This window comes from Rosa chinensis, chromosome 1 (genome assembly GCF_002994745.2).
Source record: "Rosa chinensis cultivar Old Blush chromosome 1, RchiOBHm-V2, whole genome shotgun sequence".
NCBI lineage: Eukaryota > Viridiplantae > Streptophyta > Magnoliopsida > Rosales > Rosaceae > Rosa > Rosa chinensis.
In genome coordinates this window covers 19,833,227-19,859,435 of record NC_037088.1, presented here as the reverse complement: position 1 = coordinate 19,859,435, position 26,209 = coordinate 19,833,227, and the positions used below count along the sequence as shown (strand labels likewise).

General features: G+C 38.9%; 2 protein-coding genes across 2 annotated transcripts; one reads left to right on the top strand and one right to left on the bottom strand.

Moving 5' to 3' along the window:
• Positions 1 to 7,053: 7,053 nt before the first annotated feature.
• LOC112203230 lies at positions 7,054 to 8,206 on the bottom strand. The gene is made up of 3 exons (XM_024344226.1): positions 7,886 to 8,206; positions 7,440 to 7,605; positions 7,054 to 7,388 (listed from the first exon to the last, which is right to left on the bottom strand). Exons 1-3 carry the CDS (start codon positions 8,204 to 8,206, stop codon positions 7,054 to 7,056), a joined length of 822 nt encoding a protein of 273 aa, XP_024199994.1.
• Positions 8,207 to 12,762: 4,556 nt separating this feature from the next.
• On the top strand, positions 12,763 to 14,831 carry LOC121048786 (MATH domain and coiled-coil domain-containing protein At3g58220-like). Its single transcript, XM_040515565.1, has 4 exons — positions 12,763 to 12,925; positions 13,020 to 13,156; positions 13,241 to 13,401; positions 13,746 to 14,831. The coding sequence occupies exons 2-4, from the start codon at positions 13,032 to 13,034 to the stop codon at positions 14,735 to 14,737; spliced, it is 1,278 nt and encodes a 425-aa protein (XP_040371499.1). The 5' UTR covers positions 12,763 to 12,925; positions 13,020 to 13,031; the 3' UTR covers positions 14,738 to 14,831.
• Positions 14,832 to 26,209: the final 11,378 nt, after the last annotated feature.

The following is a 26,209-nucleotide window of genomic DNA, read 5'->3' as shown; positions in this document are numbered from 1 at the left end:
AAGTTGAGATTCGAAAGCGAAAGCTTGTGATGTTTTAAGTGATTTTTCGAAGTTCGTCTAGAATCTTGATTCTCTGCTTCATAACGTTTACAGCATCGATGATTAATTCATTATACTCTATAATTGTCTTCCGAACTTCGACCGTAATTGATGGGTACCATAGTTTATTCTTCCGTTGGATTCCTAATTGGAACTTTCATTCTTTCTTCGGAAGATTTGAGTCATATTTCAATTTGCCTTTGTGAAGATATTGAGCTTATAATTTGTTTGCTGAAGAAGTTGTGGATTCACTTTCGAATCTTGTTTATCTGGTGAATCTGGTTGCTCAAATAGTTGTTGTTGGACTTTATTCGACCTTTGTCTTTACATCTTATCGAGTCCGGTTAATTTGATTGTTTTCTTGGACTCGATTGTTGTTATTTTTCTTATGATCCTTTCGAGTCCTACTATTAAACGTTCATGCGTTAATCTAAATCGAGTGAGTGATGCCACCCAAAGCTCCTCCACAGTGCACAGACCGCGGTGAAGATGTGGGCCCAGTATGATGAAAATGTTGAAAGGTAAAAGGTACGTGAACGACAAACTTTGAGTCCCCATAAGTATAGTTGATGCTTGAAAAGGTCGAAAAGTTATAGTGCAAATTTCTTTGCTTATCCAATAGAAAGCGTGATTCCTTATGTCGTGGTGTTGACTTCGAAAGTAAAGTTGTTATAGTGTGGGACCGGTTAAAGGTCCAAATGTCGTATTAGTTCATACGTGTTGTTGAATGTTGTTCTTGTTTCGAACTTAAAATGTCGTTTGAGGAAGGAATCCCGAAGAGTTCGGATCACCTCAAGAAGATCATGTCGAGCGTAACTCGTTGATATCCCTTCTATCTGAGGTGCGAGTTTTGAAAAATTGGATCTTCAGTTACTTCATCCACTGAACAGAGCAAAATCAGGTTCCACTTAGAAGTCTCGACTCCGAGGTGAAGCGAGAGAAGTCAACTATGCTTTAATACTCGCCAATTGACGTTGCTTGTGGAATCTTAGGATAGTAAACTCTGAAAGCACGGAGAATAGAGCAAACTACTACTGGATCGGCCTCCGTCCTGGAATCTAAGCTTGGATTTGGCGAGTGGTACCATAATAAGGTGTTGTTCTCGGGTAGCCGAGGAAGCTACGCGATTAGAAAATTTATAGGTTTGACTAAAGTCACCTTATGGTACACCTGGCAGTGTGTAGACCCCTTCGAGATTGCTTTAGCAAGTTAATGCGTGTTCATAAAGGGCCAAAAGCGTATCGTAAGGGAAGGAGGAGAAGAGGTGTGTGTCCACCGTGTGACCTCTGTAGCGGCTTCGCGAAATATGTTTCTTCAACTCACTCTTATGAGAGGTGGGAACTCCGTGCCAGTTATGGTTACAACTGACTTGAACCTCTAAACGTCGAGATTGGCGTACGTATAAGGAAACAAGACTACTTTGTTTGGTGGGCCAAACGGCTCGATTCTAGGTGAAAGGTCATCTGACAAAACGTGCTTCAAGGAAGGGCAGGCGATTCTTTGGGATTCTGGCCGTTTACAATGCGTGTTACCTGTAAGGATCTAGAAGGACTGTGAGTATTACTTCCTTGCTAATAGTTACGTTGACTTTTATTTCCCTCTTTTGGTTGATGTTGTTTTACAATTCTCTTACATCATTAAAGTTCTGGTTATAGTTGAAATCATGCTGGTTCAACATTGAACTTCACCATTTGAGTTGTTTCCAAGGTTTAGAAATTTGTGGTGTGGTGATTATCCAGTGTGTGCTTGGCGATAGTTTCCTTGTTATAAAATTTCGGTTCAGACCTTGGTTGTGAGAGGTTAAAGAGTTATTTGAAAGGATTGTTGCTAGTGTGTTCATATAATTACAACTGTTCACTCGGTTCAGGGCCCAACTGGCCACCGGATCCCCCTAATGTATACCGAGCTAGAAAGTTGTTAATTAATGAATACAACTGCAACAAATAATTTCCTGTGTTTTGAGAGAGCTTTTCAGGTAGCAAAAGTATTTCGATTAAAGTGATTTCGAAATTGTTTTCAATTCAGGAAAAGTTGTTCCAAAAATTCCTCCCAAAGGTGGGAACATTTTGAAGTTTGAAAGCCAGTTCCAAAGTTGAGATTTTTTTTAAAATGTTAAAGGTACTGCTGATTTTCTGTCGCAGCAACTTTGGGATCAGTTTCAAACGACTTCGGAAAAAATCTGAAATTTCTGAAATTTTAACACAGTTGTGTTGAGTACCTTGGAAAAGGATCTGGAAATTTTCATTCCATTCCGATCAAAACAGAAGTTGTGGTGATTTTTCCAAATCTGTTGTACTATTACGAGAAGAGAAAACTTGAAAACTATTCCGCAAGTTGTTTTTGGTAAACTTTCACATCCTTTCTCTTCTCTTTTCCGAAAGTTTACAGTTTTGGTGTTGAAAGTTATTTGAAATTTTCTAAGGCCCAAATTCCTTTTCTTGGGAAAATTGCAAAGCAAAGTTTTGGCAATGTTTTCGGTTGCTTATTCTTGGAGTCCAGTGCAACGTGAACTATAGTGAAGGAGAATATTCTCTACACTACTAGACTATTGGCAACTGAGGATTGAGAAAAGAGATGGGCGAAAAACGAAAGGCTGAAAGCTTGCATTGTCATCGGTTAGAGACGTGACTCACATCCAAGTTAGCTATTTGGCATGGTTTTGACAACGTGTAACTGGAAAATGTGTTTCTACGTCAAGTACGTTATGAGCACGGTTCGTGGTCGCTTCAACATCAGTCCCTCAAATTGGGAGGACGCGACACCTAGCCAATCTGACCATTTGGCTTGGGATTGGCGCAGTACGGAAAGCACACTACTCGACGAGAAGTTTGACGTTGACCGTATTAGTAAATTCGTAAAGCTTAAATGCATGACCGTCAGTTCGTCGGAGTGGAAGTAAAGGTTTCAAGATCGGCGTTGTGCTATACGTGGAAGCGTGTGAGCTTTGAGTCTTCAAGAGGTAAACCTTTAACGGTGATCCTCGAATTTCATCGAACCATGACGGAAGCTCTTATTGGAGCTCGTTATCAAGACTGATCATCGATTCGACAAACTAGTGTCCAAAGACTCGTTGGAACGTAGTTGTTACGGGAAAGGCAACATGATTCGACGTTGTTAACACGGGGCATATCGTCAACGTGGTTGGAATGGGTATTCCGCCTTCGAGTTCGTGGACTGGATGTGTTAGCCAAGGTGGTAGTCATAAACGAATGCGTAACGAACTCGAGAGTACGGCGAAAGTGTCGCCGCGTGGCAATCCATGGAATAACTTTTAGGAATCGGCTGTTAGATTTCGTTGTGTATTCCTCGTATGGCGTGACTAGGAAGACGGATTCTTAGCCAACCTCACGTGTGTTCGTCCTTCTGAGGACAATGACTTCTTCCACAGTGATTTGCGAATTTCATGCTAGTGACGACAATGTCGACTTGTTATTCATAGTTGACATAGGTTCCGCGATGGGAACATAATATTACCTATGGTTAGTTGTACTTTACCACAGGTACTCGTGTTTTACTTTTGGGTACGTAATTGCGTACACCTGTATTGAAGTTACAATTCCCAGATAACTATGTACTTGTGATAAGCGGGAATTGGGTGGAGTTTGCCAGCTGTGGCAGTAGTGTATTGGGGTAACAAGGTTAGTAGTTACCCAGTCTTATGTGGTGTAGACATGAATCGTCTACAGAAATGCCAAATATGGCAATGTTGTGAGGAGAGTAAAGTGATTACCATTTACTCAATCTTGTTGATATAAGAAAAGTCTTGTGGGTACAGAAGAATAAAATTAATCGGAGCGAAGTGTATCCTGTGAACGTTAGGTAAGGAACACTTGATAAAGAAAAGGGTTAGCTCCGATGGTAATATATATGACTAGTAATAGTCGACTTGTACCACAAGGATTCAGAAGTGAGGAATTGTCATGGGTACTGGAGTCCGACATGAAAAGCGAAGTATTATTGACCATTTGACCAATCATGAAATTTCGAGGACGAAATTTATTTAAGGGGGGTGGAACTGTGAGCCCCAGAAAAATGTATCGAGCTTAGTGGAGATCGTATGAGAAATTATTTAGCGATCTCGATAAACGTCAGAGTGCTCGAGAATATTTTCAGAAATTTTCATAAAGTGAAATACTCGATTTAAGAGTTGGATGATAAAGTACACAACACGACGAGTTCGTGGAAATTTTCGGGGAATTTTCCGGATACTCGAGCTATTTATAGCGATTTTCCGAAGTCATGGGATTTTAGAAAATAAATTAGAGAAATAGGAAACAAGTGGAGCAATCTTAGCCATCCATTTTCCCTACCGCTTGATCACGGCCATCCATTGATTAATGGACAAATCTATATAGGCCTTTGATCAGTTGGAAGACCCAGAATGATCGAGAGAGAGAGAGAGAGAGAGAGAGAGAGAACCAGAGTTCTCCGACCCGGAATGCGACCTGCGACTGGGTCCGACGGAAAACGCTCCTCCGGCAACCTCTCCGCGGCGGACCATGGGCAATAGCTTCGTCTCTCCATTTCCTACAACCCTGTAGCCTTGGATCGTCCATGCACTTGACGAGGTAGAAGCATCGACGGTGAGAAGGTCCGAGCTTTCTCCGGTGAGTTCTGTAATTTTCGGCGATTCCGGCCACCGTTTGGGCCACCTGTGGTATGAAACCTCACCTCCCCGTCATGCTCTACACCCCAGTATGATTAGTTTTCCAATTAGATCTAGTTTTGACATTTTGGTTTCTGGGTTGTTTCTGCCTCCGTCGCGGTTCCTCGCTGTCGGCTACTTCTCCGGCCTTCTGGGCTTCGTTTCTTGTTCGATTGCAGGTCTAGGGGAGGTATTGTGAAGCCATCTAGGCTGTAGCACGAGGAATCCTCGGTTCATCCCCTTTCCATTCTTGGCAGTGTGTTGAGCTCAGTATCGGTCGATTCTCGAAGGTATAATCTTGAACCAGAATCACGTTTAGCTCCTGTGTTAGTGATCAGGTGTGATGGAACCGAGCTTGGTTTGATATAGTGAATTTGAGAACTATTTTCGAATGGGTATTGTGTTGCATGTTTGAAATTGTGGCTGTTGTAAAGAAATTGTGTATTGGTTGTGGAATAATCGAAAAATGGTCAAGTTGTGAAGCTTGGGTGTGCATAGTAATTATATCAGAAGCTATCCAACCAAATTTGAGATAGAATTAAAGTGGAGTGTTGAAGTAATAACAAGTAAAGAAAATAAATTAATGTGTATACATGTATTGGGTGGCCTTAGTAAATCGGGTGCACTCAATATATGTTTGGTCGATAACGTAACTTCAAGTGAATGTTTGATAATTAAGGTAATTATCGAACCTACCTCGGTTGGTCAAACTGGTCAATGTTGGTCAAACTAAGACTGTTGGTCAAACTGGTCAACTCCTTGTCAAACCAGGAAAAGTTGTCGAGAATTAATATAATTGTTCAAAATATATTAACTATCAAAATGTCGGAACTTAGGACTCCAGATACCCGAGGATCGGAAGGTTCGCAACTCTCGGAGTACGTGAGAGAAAGCATCGGAATCCAGGTAGGGGACTCGGGACTCTCTATTGGCTAATGGTTTTCCGTATTTTATTATATACGTGATGCATGATGAAAGTATACTGTTAGTTCAAATTTGAAATGTTTTTAAGTTAACGTGCGTATAAGATTGTTGATGGCGGTGTGTGAGAGCGGAAAGGTGGTCGATGACTTCCTTGGGGATTAGCCACCCCTAAACCTCCGGAGGGTTAGCTACACCGGTCGGACAGTGCGCAATCGCAATGACGACCCGGTTCCGTGTGTGTAGCTAGTGTGTTAAGTTTGGCGCTCTGTGACTGGTAAGGTCAGATGTTGGTTCTACGGAACCAGGCCATCAGGTAAATCGCACGTAGTTTTCTAATCATGCATCGGGTTTTAAGATTAATGATATTTTAAGTTTGTCGTTCTTACATATATATTCGCTTTGTTTTCACACTGGGCCCAAATCCAAATTATTACAAAGTTGAGTTGATTTTCAAACTTAGCCGGAGTAGGTCCCATAGAGCAGCGAGGACGAAAGCTCACCCCTACAATAGTGTATGTGCAGGTACTGTGCACTGGTAACGGGATTGTAGCGGACGGAGCTGGGTGTGCGGAATTTGATAACCCTTCCGGACGGTAAACGAGTTTGTGATGTACTCTTGATCTTTATTTATTGATCCACGCCATTCTGAAACTTGTTGTTGAGCGTTCATTGTGTGGTTAAGTCTATTAGTCCTCGACTATTCAAAAATGACAAGTTCTAGACGAACAAAGTGAATTTTGTAATTTCAAGAAGCTTTCATCTCAAAAGTATTTCAAAATCTCCGCTGTTCGTTTTACGAAAAGTTTTCAACAAAAATGCCTTGCGGTTCTCTAGAATGTAATCCGAGCCTTCGGTTTATGTTTTAGAGTCTCACGGCACTGTGATGTGCTCAAGCTGGCGAGGTGCAGTTTGGGGCGTTACACCTAGAGAGGATGAGGATCATGATTTGAATAATTAGGTGATTATGCATGTTGTGTAATTGTATTGTACTTATTCCTAGTTTTTCATTTATGTAAGCATAAATTTTATGAAATAAAAGTTGTATTTGAAAATTCCCCTTATTAAAGCACACACCTTATATTCAAAATCATAGCACATAATAAACATAATATAGCACATAATAAACATAATAGAAACCAAATTAAAATCACACTGACATAAAAAACATAGACATTAGCCAAATTAAAAGCACACCAACTTCCCAAAACATAATACTAGCCAAATTCAAAGCACACAAACATAACAAAACATAGATATTAGCCAATTATTCTAAAAAACCTATATTATGATCTAGATCTCCATGTTGCCTTGAACGTTCCAGAAATTCTCCATCAGATCTTCTTGAAGGTTTGAGTGACTGTTTGCACTTCTAATGGCATCGTATCAATCCATGAATCCATTGAAGTAATAACCATCTCTACCAACAGGATCAAAGTCATCACCGGTCAGTCCTTCCCAAACCTGGGCCTCATATTGTTATCCCCTTCTTCATCGGACTCCAAATCCTGATCACTGTCATCTGGTCTTTTATCCTCAATTATCATGTTGTGTAATATAATACAAGTCAGCATGATGTATCGAAGGTCTTCTCTATCCCAGCCACGAGCCGCTACTCGAACAATACTAAAGCGCGACTGTAAAATGCCGAAACATCTTTCCACATCCTTCATATACCCCTCTTGAGCCTGGGAAAACTTCAGATCCTTGGGTCGTGTAGGCCTTGGAATTGATTTCACGAAAGTTGCCCCTTGCGGATAAATACCATCAGCGAGATAGTAGCCTAAATTGTGAATCCTGTTATTTACTTAAAATTGGATTTGAGGGGCTCAACCAGCAGTGAGCTCGTCAAACAACAGGGACTTAGCAAGCACGTTGAGGTCATTGCATGATCCAGGCATTCCAAAGAAGGCATGCCATATCCATGTGTCATAAGAAGCGACTGCTTCGAGGATGATAGTGGGCACACGTTTTTCATCCGCTGTATTCTCCAGCCCAACCTGTTAGGCACCATTGCCAGTGCATGCAGTTGATGCTTACAATCATCCCAGGAAAGCCTCTTCTCTCTGCTTTGGCGAGAAGTCTTCTGAGGTCGGCCGGAGTAGGAGCTCAGAGGTATTTTTCCGAGTACAGATTAACAATTCCTCTTGTAAATCGTTTCGGAGCCTCGATGGAGGTAGATTTCGCCATCCGACAATACTCAGAGCATTGATTTGCCCCGGCACCATAAGCAAGCATTCTTAAGGAACATGTCAGCTTTTGCTAGGGAAGTAGTCCGACTTTCTTAGCAGCATCTGATTTCTGGACAAAGTACTGGTCATAGCGACAAAGGTCACTGGAGATGCGGTTGAAAACATTGTGACTCATCCTGTACAGTGTCCGGAATACCTCTTCACTGAAAACTGGACACTCCACAAAGTAATCTTCCATCATGTTTTTCCTTCTTGATTCCCTAAAGCGCTCCTCATTCTGTGCACCCCCCGGTTGAGAACCCCATCGTCGTGATCCGGAGGATGCTTTAGCTTCAGCGACTGCTGCTACCACAAGAGCATTAGTCGTACACATTTCTTCATGATCTTCATCTCGAGATTGTCGATACATAGCCCACAATCTCTTCATTGAAATGAGGGAAGGAGAGGAAATGTGTTGGATCTGGAGATATGAAAAAGAAGGAGATTTGAGAATATCAGCTTGTGTGTGAATGGTGTGCTGCCTCTTGCTCTATTTATTTACAATTTTCACATAAAATGTAATCAGACTTCGAGGACACGTGTCCACTCCTGGTTCGACGTAATTTGATCTGAAATCTTAGATAAGATTACATCAACAATAACTATTAGATTGAATAGTATGCAAATGATCTGGTCCGTTCAAAGATGTCGATGGTTATTTCAAGAGTTTCAAAAAAATTGTCGGTGGTGCCTTCACTCATTTCAAGAAAAATTGTCGTGCTGCCTTCACTCATTTCATGAAAAATTGTCAGTGGTGCCTTCACTCATTTCAAGATAAATTGTCGGTGGCTCATAATTTGTCCACCGAAAATATTAGAAAAATAGTAAATTGCATAATTATGACATTAATTATCTATAAATCTCCATTATTATCATCAAATATATTTTAATTTTAAAATCCAAAAAAAAAAAAAAAAAACTCAATGAACAGTGAAAACTAGGGCTGCACACGGATTGGGTTGGTTCGGTTTTGACTCTAAACCGTCTCTATACTAAAGTGAGCGGTTTAAGCATTTTAGACAACCGATCATTAAAAAAAAAAAGCTTAACCCGATCCAATCCAATCTAATTAAAGATGGTTTGGTTCGGTCGGTTAGGCGGTTTTAACCTATATTATATTAACATACTATTTATGAAAAAAAAATTCTAGTAAAATTCAATCTAAATAATAAAATTATATTAAATAAGCATAATCTAAATTTAAAATACAATAATCGAATCCAAAACTAATATTCAAAAACTAAAATCTAGAATAGATTCAAAGTGATTGAATTATTTGATGGCTTAGCTATAAATACTAGCTTAATAGGGTAGTATTAAAGGTTAGAGAATGAGAGATTGAGATATGTGATATGAGAGGATCAAATTAATTGTGGCGATTATTTATTAGACTTCTAGGCCTTTGGGCATTAGATTTGATATGGTAGTATATCATTTGAGAATAAAGTTATAATTATATATTTAGAACTTACTTACAACGACTGGACAAATGAATATATATTTATATTTAACACTTTTTCTTATTATATTTCAAACATACCGGTCGGTTCGGGTTCCGCGGTTTAAGCAAAAGAGAAACCAAACCAACCCAATTCATAAATGGTTTGGTTTGGTATTGAACCGGTTTTCAATTTTTAAAGTTAAAAAACCTTAACCAAACCATATTTACCGGTCGGTTTTGACCGGTTTGGCCGGTTTGTACCGTGTTTTGCACACCCCTAGTGAAAACACTCACTGAACAGTTAAAATCGATGAACAGTGAAAAATGAACAGTCTTGACTGGTCAAGAAAAAAAATGGGTGGAAACCCATGTCCAGTGGCAGTGAACAGTTACTTGACTGGTCGAATTCTTGACTTTTCGACCTTGACATTTCTTGACTACGGGTGAACTTGCTCTAAAGTGAGGTTCAATGTATATAATGAATTTTACTAGCTAAACTGGGTTCCTAGCCTTTGAAAGACTAGAACTACATGCTTAGTTTTGGTGTCTACTCTCAATTACGTTTGCCTCTCAAAAATAATAAATGTAAAATTTTAATTTGTTTTAGGGAATCGATATTTGAGAGGGAAATTTTTCACTTCTTCTTCATAGAATCCCAAACCTGCTTGGAAGTGTCTTTCATAAGAATAGTCTCCAATATTCTCCGATCAATGGCCTGAAAGAGATAATTTTTTACTTTCAGATCCTCAGCTTCAATTCCTCTAACTTCTTGCGTTATGCTTCTGTCTGCTCCATTTCTGCTTCTGGCTCAACATAGCCAGTCTCTACCCAGCCCGAATATTCCTTAGAGCATAGGAAGTTCTCTATTAATTAGAATGCTCCAATGGTCATAGTGACCATCGAAGCGAGGGATGGACGATTGCACAAAGTTCCCTTCGGTTGTCATCTTCTTTGCTGCTGTAAAAGAACCTCAAAGACTGTTGCATTGATTTTATTAGGCCCAATACGGGTTCTGATACAAAATGTTAAGAACCAATACACCACGAAAGAGTACTCAACGTTTTCTGGGAATGACTTACACATCTTATTGAACAAACTAGGCTTATAAATAGCCTTTTACAATAACATAGAGTCGCCTGTAGAGTACTCTTTGCTAGTTGGTGTGTAATTCAATACAATTGTTTAGTAGGGAGTCATGATATTATGTCAAGATATTCTCTAGGTGCCTATTGTAATCAGGGGTTTAGGCTCAATTTCCCCCCTTGTATTCGACAGTTTCATTAATCAAGACTTGAGGGCAGACGCACCAGCCCTTTATTCAAAAAAACCTAGCTCACATTTACAACTAAACAACGTGATAAATGCAACTAAAACAAATTCAAAGCATTAAACACGTACGCTAAAGACTAGGGCTTATTCAAACTGAATGCAAAAATCCTAACTGAAAATCTTAACAGAAACCTAAACTTTCTCTTTAGAAATAATGCTACTGGGTAAGCACAAGACCCAATTTTTAAACAATCAGAAAGACGGAAACCATATCAAAAACCAAACCAGAAACAACAAGCATGGTAACTAACACCTAGAAGATCATATAATCCAGGAAAAAAAAATTAGAGAAGTTCAAGATGAGAACACTCACAGGTTGAGAACTCGATATTAAAGCAGCATGAGGGCCGATTCCAGAGGGAGATTTCGGTCAAAACTATTGGACTAAAACAGTGTTCCAATTAAGATTAGCAGGCTGGTTGTACACCTTACTGATTCTCTCTCTTCCAAGCGCACAATTCTGGTCTCTAGTCAGTCATATGCGCTTTTTTCTTTTTTTTCTTTTGAGATGAAGCTCATCGAATCGTTTGAACTAATGACCAAAATATCTGCCTATCTAGTATCAAGGAAATATCCATAGTTTGAAAACTGAAAATTTAGATATTGATAAATTTTTGAAAGAAATGATAGGAATTGAGAGAAAATTATTGAAATTTTAAGTGAAACTTTCTAAGTTGCTTATTTGATCAATTATGTACTAGTATTTCTGTATACGCGCGTGTAAAAAGATTACGCTCGCGCATGGATAATGTCTGTGTCCAAATTGGCATTGTCAACTTTGTATTGGATTGGTTAATGGTCTACAATGCGTCAAAAAATTTCGAGTTTCATATGTTATTTAGGCAGTAATTCATTTATTTTTTGCAACTTTTTCTTGCGAATCTTTTAATGAAATAGAACATTTTTATTTTCTTATGTGTTTTGGAGCAAGTAAATGAAGAACCTCTTCTAAAATGGTACAAAATGTCATTTCAATAAATATGTTAGAATTCAATTAGTATCATAGATCACCTGTCTTGAATAACAGTGTACCGAATTAGGTAAAATATTGAATGAGTTTAATTTAAAATAAAAATAAAAATAGTGAAATTCACACCTCCCACTCTCCCCCAAATGTGCTACTAGGAGCTAGCATGCACCACTCTTAGTAGGACGCTAGTAAACATTGCAAACTCCAAGACCATGCATCAATGGAGAGAAACTATTATGAAGAACATAGCCATTACAAAACATCACTACACTAGGAACATTAACACTGCAACAAAAAATTATAGATCCGTCTCTACTGCTAAAGTCGCTCATACTAATAGATGATTTGAAAATCTATTGCCCAGTATAAGAAAAGAAAAGATGTAATCTCCAAAACTCCTAAGATTACCATTACAAGCATTTAAGCCATTAAACAAATCACACCAGTCCTCACAAAGGGTCTCCGCTTCAAAATTTGCAAAAGTAGTTATAGTTAATAACTTCAAAGCCCTTAGAGTTAGGAATTAATGGATTTATCTTCTTTCTAGGTTCCAAGCCCTTTTTTTTTTTTGGCAGTGGAATGATAATTTTTATTAGAACATAACCGTACAAACACAAACACACACAAAACCCACAGTGTGGGGAAAACACAAACAAACAGAAGATAAACATAACAGTAACAACCCATCATTATCCATCCAAGTAGCAAACCCTCCAAAGGAGGAATGGACAGCAGCATGCTTTGTTTAGTTGTCTAATATTTATCTCTCGATGGCACTCAAATTAATGCAATTACTTTTGCCTCTCAATAATAAATTTATAATTTTAATTATTATTTCTGTAGTAGAGACAAAATAAATGGTGTCAAATGACAATTTCTAACATAATAAGAGGGAATTGTAAAAAAAATAAGAAAAAGGCTGCAAGTCGGTTTCAGCGTGAGAGTGGATATTGCCTATAACCCGCAACTGCTACAAGTGGAGTCTTCTCCTTGAGTGGGGCCCAAGCGAACCCTGAGCGCAAACGCGTTTGTGGCTCTTTGGCGAGCCACGCGTCACATCGTCTCATGTCGGTAGAGCCCTACTGTTACGTCCTCGTACGGACAGGTGCCAGCCATCCACATATCTCAACTCGGCAACTCCATGCATATAAGTCCTCCATCACCCCCCCTCCACACTTCCACCCACACTCACTCTCTCACTCTCTCCGTGGCAAGCCACAAGCATATTCAACTCTAAAAAGCCCTAATCAATTCAACCACAAGCATATAAGTCCTCCATCACCTTCCTTCGCGCACACACACACTCTCTCTCGACCTCGCGAGCCGCAGGCATTTTCAACTCGAAAAAGGTATGACTGTTACGCTAATATGTAGCTTCTGCTGCGCTGGTTATACTAATATGTATGAGGTTGATCACCTGTGGGTTTGATTTGGTTAAAGTAGGTACAAGAATTAATGGATAACCAGCAAGAGGGTCGTGAGCTTATATCAATGACCTACACATGGACAATCGACAACTTCTCCAAGATCAAAACCCGGAGACATTACTCTGATGGTTTTGTCGTCGGGGATTTCAAATGGTATACGTATCTCACATGACATTCTCGTATAATCAATTTTGTTACTTTGCTTTCTTATAAGTACACTTGGCTGGTTATGATCAGGCGGATCGTGGTGTATCCAAAAGGGAGCAATGGGAAACAATACTTGTCCATGTACTTGAACGTTGCAGATACTTCAAAGTTACCATCTGGGTGGAGTAGATATGCCGAGTTCACCTTGACTGTCGTTAATCAATTTGACAGCGACAAATCGATAACAATAGGTGTTTTTCCTCTTTTCTTTAGTATCTTCTTCATCTTGTTCGTCTATCGCGCTTTTATGCTTGTGCCTTTGTCTCTTATTTGATTGCAAGCTGATTTCTTAATGCAGTAGAATGATTTCTTTTTGGTTTGTTAAGTTTTGTAACAATCTTCTTTCAAGGACTTTTACTTGCTGAGGGCTTGCTCTATGAATATGATCATATATGCGCTGAAATTTGTTCTAAATCCAATAACTTTTTTGAGTCTTCCAAGCATACAGACCTTTTATCGTGTTTTTGTACTACTTCGCTATGAGGTGGGCATTCTTTTCGATATGTTTTTTTATCCTTCATGTCTGGATTTACAGACACTCAGCATCAGTTCAGTGCAACAAAAAGTGACTGGGGCTTCACATCATTCATGCCTCTAAGTGAGCTTTCTGACCCGAATGAAGGGTATCTCGTGGATGACACATGTATTGTTGAAGCTGAGATTGCAATCAGTAAAGCTGACATTAAGGTTTTAAAAGACCAAGAAACTGCCTTTCTTGAGCAGGAACAGTTTCTTGAGCAGGAACTTCAAAGTCAGTCTTCACATGTGGATTCTGTGAAATATTCAGATGCTTCAACCACACATACATCACTTAGTTGTGAACAGACGCTTGCTTTTCAGGATGCAATAAATTCTGACCCTGTTCAACCAAATGTTGCTTGTGTGAAAGTTCGAGGCTTGAAAATAGAACCAAAATCTGATCAAGTGCTTCCTGACCAGGAGACTGATAGCCCAGTTAGCCCTCCCATAGTTGACGACAACGATGAAGCTCCCTCCACCCCACTGACCCCAGTTGGCGAGCTCGTAGATTTCAGGGGATTAGGGAAAGTAGGGAAAGCTTTTGTTCCATTACTGGAAGAAGTCTGTTCATGGTATCCTTCGTTGATTAGCTGCCAGAGGAAAAGAACTCTCATGTTTAGTGGATGGGCATTCACAGCTTTGGGTCGACTATTGCATTTTCTGAACACTACAAAGGTTAAGGATATGATGGAGGATCCACGTGAGCATGATCCATGTGAGCACCTTCAAGTTTTGTGGGAGGAGGCTGAGACCTTCAGATTCGACTTGAGCTGGCTGGAGCCTTATGTTCAATCAGCTTTGGAAATAAAGAAGTTTGGGGAGAGGGAAGGAGTATTGAAGAAACTCAGAGAGGATGATGATGCTTTGGAGACTGAAATGAAGAGGTTAAGGGAGAGGCTATCTGCTGCTGAGGTAGATCACGTAGTTGCAAAAAGAAACCTGGTAAAGGCAGAGGAAAGCTTTGGTGAGGCAAATTTGAACAGCAAGCTCGGTTATGGGAGGCGTTAGCCTTGCTGTTGATATGCAGAAATTTGCAATATGTGCAATATATCTAAATATGTGTAATCCTGTTTTCCAAACGTATATCTATGTATGGGGCTGCCTGTGGCTTAAGCTCAATACACAAGAGAATAAAGGAAACTGGTTTAGCTTGTAATCCATATTTTAACCCCATTTCCATTCTGGACCAAACCCTTCAGAGCAGTGACAGGTATGAGAATTTTTTATCCCCCTTCCATTTTTGATGTATGGGAATTGAATCAATAATTGTTAGTTGTTACCCCGCTGTTGTAGGACAAGATTTTAGCCAATTTCAACAAAGAATCCCGAAAAGAAAGAAGCGTCTTCACATTAAGAAGAATAATTTGAATATTCGAAATTGATATTCAAATAGGCTTCTTAATGATGGAATTAATCATAAATTACTATTTTGGATATATCGGGATTCTCGAACAAAATCTTGGTTGAGATTCTAATTATATATTTGCGTAATATTCTTTAGTATCTAAGATTCTATTTCTGATTTTTATTTAATGAGGTTTAATTAGGTTTTCTAGTTTTAGTCTATAATAAATTATTCTTTTTGTTTTCTAGTTGTATTAGGTTTATGTTATGTGCCCTATATATAAGGCACCTCTTAAATTGTAATTTTCATTCAAATTATCAATAAAAAAACCAAATATTAGAGAAATTTCTCTATGTTTCTTACGGCTGTGCCCGTAATTGCTAGTGAATTCTAGCTCATCTCATATGGCTTTCGACGCTTGACGGAGCCTCATACTATCGTGTTCACGCCTGCCCTTGTGTCCAATAACACTATAAATGCCAGTTTCTTACAAATTCAGCTACAGAAGTATGCTGTTCTGTGTACAAATGCAGGCATAGAGTTGTGGTTGTCATTGAGGATGAAAGCGATGTTAGTTTTAGGCTTCGTTAATTATAAGTGGCAGATAATTTCGTTTGACTTGTCTTTGACACGTTATTTGAATACCCTATGAAAGTGGAACGTTTCTGTTGAGATGCAGATTTGGTTGTTAAGATACTAAGGTATGCTTTTGCATCCCTTAATGGGTGGGATTAGTTAGTATAGTATCAATATAGAAGGAGGTCCCTGCTCTCGCTACTATGCATGTTCTAAATAGCACTAGTCCTATTTACTAGTTGAGCAAAAGCTGCAGTAAGAGAGTAGAAGTCTTCCTTTTGCAGCAATCACTGATGGCATCTTCTTCATGTAATCTTTCTATCTGTTTCTAATCATTCTTACTTCATGATGTAACATGCCAATGTAGTTCTATGCACACTTGATTGATGGTTTTATGTTCTTCTAACAAGCGATCAAACCGTAGCGGTATTAATGGGAAAAATAGCGGACGACCTCTTTGTAATCTCATGTGAGGACGTCAATGTCAAAAAAACCCTATAGAAATTAGCGCATCCTGCCACGAGAGATTCTTCAAGTAGAGGAAGAAATTAAGCTTTTAAAACTAAAACCAAGCGCTTCACCAGACTTAATTGTAAAGATGTCCATCAATTCATGCCAACCCAAGGCAACCAGCCGACATGCAAGCTGCACACCAGATCTCACTCACTAGAAAGAGAGGCACTGCTGCAGCACGGAAGGAGTTCTTCAAGGAAACACCAAGCAAAATTTTGAAAAGGGTAGCATCACAGGATGATAAATTTACAGATTTTCATTTCAATATAATGGCATGTGTAACCAACAGTGACAGCCCGTGAGATGAAGGATCAGCTACATATGTACCCGCCGGTGATCCCCTCATTACAACTATTCTGATGAACTCACCTAGACTACTAATCACCACACCCATGACTACTTTAGGAATGATGTATAAAGTTAATGATCCTCAAAAATAAATTGAACAGCTAGGACTACTATAGACATGTAACTAATGTAGGTAAATATTTTTGCACATAAACAGCCACTATTTTTTGTAATCAATGTGGATGAGCTGCTATGTATAACTGTTGGGGCAGCAATATTTTGTGATCAACGTAGTTAAAAATCTTTGTAATTGTGCAACATATTTTGTTTTTTGGTCCAAAAAAAAAAATTGCTACAATGCATTACCACAACTACATCAATGGACTATGAGACCCGCAGGCCATGCTCGGGCATTATTTCAAGTTACCCCTAAAATGGGGAGAGTACTATGCTGACCGTAGCCACTACTAGACACCACTACACCAAAATCATTAACACTGCTCCACAAAATTGTAGACAAGTCCCTGTCGCCAAAGTCATTTATAACAACAATAGACTAGCAAGGCTGCCCGCGCTTTACTGCGGGGTTTACCATTGTTGATGAAAAACAAAATTATTGGCAACATAAAAAAGCTTTGCTTGTTAATATATAAAACAGAACAAAGTAATCAAAAGTTGACGGATTACCAAAATTGATGTTAATGTCTTGGCTGAAGATTTTGAAATCAAAACTAAAGTAAGCAAGGGAAGAAAGCAAAGGGAGAGAGACAACCATAGAATCAAATGCAAAGGAAAGGAAGAAAGAACCCGTACTAACTTTGGAAGTAAGTTGCCCTTCGGCATCTCTGTTAGTTTGATATTTGTCATTGATGAAATTTACAAAATCTTGTAATTACATACGACTGATTGAACATATTCTAAACTCACTAAACCATGAACATCACTAAACAGTCTAAACTCATACTTAAATAACACCACCAAGTATAATCCACTTGCAAGAAACCTCTTTTTAGGATTTTAGCTTGCTTATTTTTTCTGTCTGTCTTTGATTAGGATTTCACTTTGGGTAAACAAACCATCTTATATATCCAGCCATCTACATCAACTCATCAAGTGGCTTTGAATCATCCCACTTTTTCACTTGCTAATGCTTTTTGTTGTGAAATTGTCAGACAAACTTTAGATCTATTTCTTCCTCTCCCCGTCCTCTCTGATCTGTTCATGAAGTGATTGACTAAATTTTCAGAAATCCTTGCATGATCATTAGATCAAATTATCAGATGCTGATAAATGGCATCAAGAAGAATCTAAATATTCACTGAGAGTATACACCCAATAATCCAAAAACTCAACCAATCTGGTAAGCGAATCATACTGCCAATCTGATAAATCTGGCAATGTCTATTTCTTCTTTTTCTTCAAGGGAATTGGTATATGCCTGCTGTGCCACATATAAGCAAGAGATTTAGACATAGCAAGACTGAAACATGTGGTACAAATAAATAGATCTACAATTCATGGACAAAATTGAGCACAGAGAAAATGTCCGAGAGAAAAGATTAATAATAAGCTAATTCACAATTATTTGGAGATTATTCTTCCAAGCAATGTCATTTCCGCAGCAATTACATGATAGAAAAAAGACATCACATATTCATTTTCCATTGTTTTTTTTTTTTTGAGAGAAATAGGTCAGCCATTTCATTATAATTCAGCAAGCAGTACAAGAACGAAACACCCCTATGGGGTCATCAGAAAGAATCGCCCCTTAGAATCTCATGAAAACCTATTCTAGAAAGAATAAAATCCCACAAAATCCTGAGTACACCCACCTTTTGGTAAATTCACGCACCTTTATTCTAATAAAAACCAAGAAACCTCGAAGCAAGACTTAAAAGTAACCAACTAAGACATTGGTTTTTGCGACCCAAAACAGAAATTAAGCAATATTATGGGCCATAAAGACCCAAGTCATCCAACCCCATAGTAACAGGGTAATCCGGCCCATAAGGACCCTAGACCAGTGAACCAAAAACTGAGGCCCACAGGCCAGATTAATGCCCAAGAGGCCCAGCCACTACCAACGCAGGCCCAAACAATAGGGTAAGCCAAAACCCTAACCCAATGAGCCCACCGGTACCTTTCCAGCCCAAAGCTGCCAGTCACACAGCCGCCGATACCCGCCATCAGTGCCACCGATCCAACTCCTTCGACCTCCCACCCACGGCATCGAGTGAACACTGTTGTGTCCGCAAACGCTCCCTGACGAGATCCAGATACTGAGTCTGATCCCATATCGCCGACGACCCATAAACCGTCGCATTCACAACCATCTCTTCCATCTCGAAGAGCTCGACTGGTAAGGACGTCAGTCCCATCAATAGCCAAGCCACCATCGTCCTCACCCTCAACATCTGCACTAAACCCAAGGCTAATTGCCTCCCATCCTAGCCCAAGAAAACTGAGCCCGTGCTCCACCCTACTGTCACCGGCGGGAAGAGAATCCAGTCTGAGGTCCTCAGATCCTTGACGGGCTTCTTCCCTGGCGCTGCCGGTAGCTCCAACGACATAATCAGCCCTCCAAAAGCCCTCGCCGGCCTTGCATTCAAGCATCCGTTCCGGCAAAAAGGGATCCCAGATCCGACACCCCAACAGCAGCTAACGTTCTACCATTCCCCACCTACTCCAACCCAACTCCTTGAAACTTTGATCCGGCTTAGACCACCTCGGATCTGGTGTCCACCAACCACCACGAGAAGTTGCAGACGAAACCCAACCTTCCCCCACAACAAAACGACGGCTCCCCGACCCAGAAAGCAACATACCACAACCATCACCAAGCGCGATGCTCACAGAGATTAGGATCAAGCCAAAGATGGTGAAACCCATAAGTTTTGGAAAATTTTCCGAGGACGGGACGTCAACTAGAAACCCTAACAGAGTAGCTAGGTCAAAGAGGTTTCGATAAGAAATGATGTTACATGCTTAATACTTGTCCAACCTAATAGGAGCCTTTGCCTGTCTTCAACAACAAAAACACTTATTCGTTTTCCATTATTTCTCAATTAAAACAATGTTTTCTTTAGTATATATACACAATGCTAACCTTCGAGCAGAATCCTTAAACTCCTAAACCTCTGCCTCTAACAGTTTAAAAATGATCCTCCCAATTTCTTGAATATACACAACTTTCAGGCTCCAACTACACAAAAACAACAAATTAGATTTTTAATGCCTACAAACAAACAAAGAAAAAAGAAACAGTAACAATGGATAGATAAAATCTCATAGTGAAAGTTTAATTTTCTGTCAATTGATTACTGCAAATATTTATTTTAGGTCCTTTTTTTTTTCCTTCACTGAAGTTGTTAAGAGTGAAGAACCTTAAAATAAAAATACAAATTACTCATGTCAAGTATAAAAAGAGTGTCCAGTTATTCATTTGAATAGCCTAACAAAAAAGGAAAAAAGCAATCAGCAACTACAGTAATACACATTGCTTGGAAAAATTCATTCATCAACTGTAGACTAACAAATTCACAGACCACACACATATTCATGGTGACAAAAGTGTTTACTTTGACCTTGAGGATCTGGGCAATACCACTAGAAAATGAGACTTGTACAGCTCAGATGCACCCTCACCTCACAACCCTCTGCAGGTTTTCTATCTCACCACTTTCATAAGTATTTAGATTTTAGAATCATTTCAGAACATATGTGTGGTGTGTTCTGATCCTAAAAAGAAAGAACCAAAGAGCCAAAAAAACAACAACATATAGATAAGAGCAGAAGGCATATTCATACCAAAACGCCAAGGCGTTGGTAAAATTAGAGAAACTTAAGTCTCTCACAGCAATTACAGCAATGCTAGATATAGCTCAAACTTGTAACAGAATCATACAAACAGAACATGAGAAAAATATCATATATAGGTGTAATTAAATAAACAAAAGCTTCAATCTTTTCAAGAATAAAAAACTAACAACAACTATAGTCATCAATGTATTATTACACATGATTATCTGCTAAACTATCACCACTGCTGACAAATAAAAACCCAGTTACTAATTTAACCAACAAAGCTCAAACAAATATAGCAAGCACCACAAATGCATTCATGATCTATACTCAGTAATTTCAACAGATAAAGTGAAACTCTTAAGCAACTGGAACTCAACCAATGCCAAGCAATAACCTTCTTGGCAAAAAAGAAAAGAGAACAATGTGCATACATTTCATTGTTTTGCGTGCTTAATAACTTATCAATACTCAAATGCTGCACAATATTTGGTTTAAAAAAATAAAAATAAAAATAAAAATAAAAAACCCAGCAAAATACTAATACCAAAAAAAAAAAAAAAATTCCGAAGTAGTGCCTTATTTCCAATGAAACCTATAAAGCAACACAGAAGAGAACCACAGATCCTTTAACTAACTAACTATGCTGTCAGTTCAAAGCTTCATTGAAAAAAAGGCGAAGTAGTGTCTTATTTCCAATCATTGCTGGAATGCTCTCATTTAACCTTCTGAATTATTCATGAATTTGCCTTTTGTTACAGGAATAATGATCAGCTGTCCATACCTGAATCCAATGCAGTTTATTTGGGTGCCTAGAATTCAATAGGATAGAAAGGCTAAGTTTAGTATCAATATCAGATGCACTGGTAGTGGTTCTATTCACCACAGGAGAAAAAATTGGGTAAAAGGTGGCCTATTACTCACTGTTGGGTTGCTCATGTTCTCGACCTGGTCTATCCTTCAAGTGATTTGAAGCTGCCCATTTCTTAAACTCAAGTATACATACGTAGAAAATAGTGAAAGTTGCAGAGAACTGATTTCGAATCCTAAATTCTCATGATAATATTTTCAGTTAAAATTTCTACTGAAAATATGGTTAAATTCCATAATCCATTGCAAAGAATGAACCGAGAAAACAGAGAATTTCTACCAAAAATGCCAAATGAACAAAATCAAGAATCAGTGAAGCTTCTTACGATGATTGTAACTAAATATGTATCACATTGCATACAAAATGTAACTAAATATGGATGCCATCTGTGAGGCAGCCATCCAACCAATAATAATAATAAAAAAATAATAGAATTAGTATAAATTAATAACAATTTTTTACCAAAATCATTCATTTAGACCAACATCGTAAAGGTGATAGTAAATACTCACGTCGTTGCCACCTTCTTGATCTAATTTGACGATCTTTATCCATATCAGAAATAGGACCAAAAGCTTCACCCTCTCCATTTTGATCACGTAAATGTCTCGTTATTTCCGTTTTTCCAGGTTTTGCTACCATCACTGTATTAAAAATTATCATATATCAACACAGTTAAAACAAACACCAAGTCAAAACAAACGATCAGCTAGCTATACCTGAATCCAATGCAGTTGGAAAATTCAATAACAAACTGTTTCCAGAATCTGAATAATCAAATATTAACAGTTAAAGAATCAAACATTACCACAGCTATATGCATTGTGAATTCAATACAAAAAACATCTAACTAAGCTTTAGCTGATCTACCTGATCAATAAAAACAATGGATCAAAATACTACCAAAGCACAGATAAAGGAGTGGCAGCAAAAAATTGAGACCAAACTTTTTTGCACAGAGTCTGAAAAAGAAAAAGAGAATGATAATGAGAAAGAGCCTAATCATGACTCACATGTAAAATTCTATCAGATATTACTTGTACTTTATGATGCATATTTTCTCATGCAACAATCAATTCACAGAAAAACGTAAACGTAAACATACCAAAAACCAATCACAATATCTTTCCTTAGATACAACACTACATATTAGTATATTACCAGCAATGTAAGAAATCCAAAAACCAATCACAATATTTTACCTTAAACAAAACACTACATATTATCAGCAATGTAAGAAATCAAGGTTTCAAAAACTTAGTCACGTATATCTATTCAAATTGACACTGCCAACATTCAGCAAGCCAAAGTTTGAAATGTATCGAAGCAGCAAGAAAGTTTGACTGGAGCGTGCTTTATGAAGCATAATCCTAACACTTGGTAAACAGCAATCTCTCAGTTTATGCACTAAGAAACAGCAATTAGCCACTGTGAATAACTATAAAAAATAAAAAATCATAGACGTATGAAGCAGGGATCAATTGAATGATATGCATCAATCATCGCAGACAGAGCCTAATATAAGGTGATACAATCTCAGACACAGGTAAAGAATCACAAGCATACCTCTCAAAAACTAAAATGGAAAATCTATACAAAAGCTTAACATTTAGTAAAACTATTCTTTAAATATCTAAAATCGAAGACTGACATATGAAGCAGGGATCGATTGTATGATGCATCAGTCATCACAGATGCAGAATAAGTTAAATAAAGGCTATCTAGCTTGCATCAAGTGAACTACAGGAAGCTATTAACGTTGAAGGTGAAGCGGTAATTCATTCCTGGTTTTCAAAACACTAATATGAAAGACAGAAAGTAATTACTATATCATATAATAATAGCTCACAATTGCCGGCCAGAAAATTTTGCCAATTTAATACAATTTAAGGGACATTGACATACAATTTTAAGGTGGACAGCCTGTAAACAAAGGTTAAAATGATGTATCTGCTATGAGAGCGTTTAATGAAGGGTTTTCGTCCATTTACCCCATTTCTAGGGATTTTTTCCCCACTTACCCCATTAAGTTTTTTTTTAATTCCCTCTTACCCAAAACACTCTAAGGAGGTTTTTCCTAATACCCTATTAAGGTTTTTTTTTTAATTTTTAATTTCTAATTTTTTATTTTAATACAATTTTATCCTCACCCCTTTGTTCTTAGAGAGAGAGAGAGAGAGAAAATGGAAAAGAGAGAAACTATAGGAGACTTTACCGGAGCCGGTCACTGGTCGCAAGAATCAGCTCACCGGCGGCCCGAATCCTGTCACCGATTGCCGCTCGACGGAATTTTCTGAAAACCTCGCCGAAAGTCTTCAAAGAGGTCACTGAAAAGGTTTATTACCCCAATAGACGTCTATTGCTCCCCATTGCCCTCCAATAAATGTCTATTGCCCCCAAATAGACGTCTATTACCCCCCAATAGACGTCTATTTAGGGACAATAGAACTTTCAGTAGCCGAAATGAAAACTAAACTCCCTAAATTTAGACAAATAAAACTTTGATTAAGAAAAAAAAAGAAGATTACATCAATTCAAAGTGTCTATTACCCCCTAATAGAACTTTCAATTGCCAGAATGGGAACTAATCTCCCTAGATTTAGATAAATAAAACTTTGTTGTAGAGAAACGAAATTGAGAGTAAATTGCTGTGTGTTCTCATTGATAATAGGGGATTACAATGCATAGAATCTCAATCATACAAGGAAAGTAATCGTACATTGAATAGGAATCTAGATCCTTCTAATTTAACCCTATTACCATTAGGTCAAGTAACCTAGAGTTTGGGCCAAACACAAATTAGGGTTTACTTGAACACTCCCCCTTCTGTTGCCCAAACGCGGTGCTTCTCTCGTTGCCTCGTTAAAAACCTTGCCGAGTATCAAAAACCCAGTGGGACAAAAATAACCTCGGTCGAAGGGGAAAAAGAGCACAACACACCCTTTACGTTTCGAACATGTAGACATCTCCCCCTAATGTCTGCGTCTCCCCCTGATCACTACGATCATGGGAGTTCAGATAATTTCCACAAGCCAATTCTTGCCACATGTTTCTCAAACGTGGATTTGGGCAATGACTTAGTAAACAAGTCTGCCACATTATCCTCAGATCGAACCTAGTTCACTTCGGTATTTGAGGAGAGTCTGTTGTTGCTGATTATGCTTGGTGTTGTCGCTTTTGATGTAGCCTTGCTTCATTTGTTCAAAACGAACAACATTATCCTAAATGCTCGTAGGCTCATCTTGTGGTAGGCTTCAAACCACAATTGTTCGAACATGAGTGATTATGGATCCAATCCATAAACATTCACGAACCACTTTGTGATGAGCAATAATCTCGGCATGGTTCGAAGATATAGCGACTACGGTCTGTTATGTAGACCTCCAAGATATCACGGTCTTTTCCCATGGTGAACACTTAACCAGTTTGGGAGCGACCTTTGTGTGGGTCAGAGAGGTACCCAGCATCAGCAAGACCTTCCAAAACACTTATATCGTTTTGGGATGGGGATAGAGAACGCAGGCCAGCGTTGGCGACATTTCTGGTGTGTGATGGGTCCGAACCCATCTTCTCTCTGTAGGGATAGAACAAGCCCATATAAATTGTACATCTCAAGTACTGAAAGATATCTTTTACACCAATCAAAATAGCGTCGCGTTGGTGCATAGCTATACCTTAGCTAACAAGTTCACTGCAAACGAGATGGCCGGTCCTGTGCATTGAGCTAAGTACAATAATGCGCTTATTGTACTCAAGTAAGGCACTTCTGCCTCTAGCACATCTTCGCCATCATCCTTCAGACGAAGAGGATCCTTTTCAGGATCGAGGTTACGGACGATCATGGGGGTGCTTGAAGGTTTGAACTTGTCAAAATGCCTAAGCATCTATCGACATGATGCTCAAGTTCCAAACTGAGACATAATCGTATTCTCCCATAATCCTTCATCTCAAAATCGGATTTCAAGTGTTCAGCGGTTTCCCTTAACTCTTTAAGGGCTTCTAATGAAGATCATGTCCAACATGAACGGCGATGGAATCCGAAACTTGTTATGGAAACGCGTGGGGATATCCCTTCCCAATCAAGTAGTCATTTTAGCGAGCGTTTCAACCTCTTTGTAAACGCACTCCGTGGTCTAGAGCCACTTGACTTGGGTAAATGAATTTCACCATGAACCTTCATGTATATTCCGTATCTAGATCCCTATAGAGATACGTAGTGACCACATTTGTAAGCTGCATGTTCAGTTATTCAGAAACTATCAAACTGACAGGGTAGTGGAGTGCAATGACATCCATTACAAGAGAATATGTCTCATTGTAGTCGATTTCAGGGCGTTTTATGAGAAGCCTTGCGCCATAAGGCGAGATTACCATCTCTTTTTCTCACTACGCTTTCTAACGAAGACCCATTAGTCAACAGGTTTTATGTTAGGAGGTGTTGGCATCACTAGCTTGAAAACCTTCCTCTTCGTTAGAGAATCTATCTTAACCTGGATCACATCTTTCCATTTAGGCCAAATTTCTCTACGTTGGCATTCATTCATCAACGGAGCGTGGTTCGATATCATCTAACTCAACAAACTCATGCGCAACGAAATGCGCAACTATATCATCAATTATGATGGAGTTTCTATCCCACGTCTCATGTACACTAGTGTAAGTTTCATAGATCTCTATATTCTCAGGAATAGGTTCTGACGTTGAGGTGTCCCCCAACGATAACCCTAACCCAAAAGATTCTCATGAGACGGATTTTGAGTCTTGATGATCAAAGGATTGGAATGTGCCAAAGTGTCCTTCGAACCTACGGGCCTCCCACGCATCCTAGCAGGGGCCATGGCATGTAACGCCAGAATGCCACTCTCTTTGGGGTTGGCACCATGCCTACCTCCGTGTAGGGTAGTGCTACGTCCTCTCATAAGGACGTCCTTCCTTGCAGGCTTGTTTGCAGCATATTTATGTGATCTCGTCACTTTAACAGGGATCGAGATGAGACATAGTGGGACAGGCCACGACAATTCCTGTCGTTCCTGCTGAACATCCGTGTTTTTATCTCCCCCTAACGACGGGAAGACTGTCTCATCAA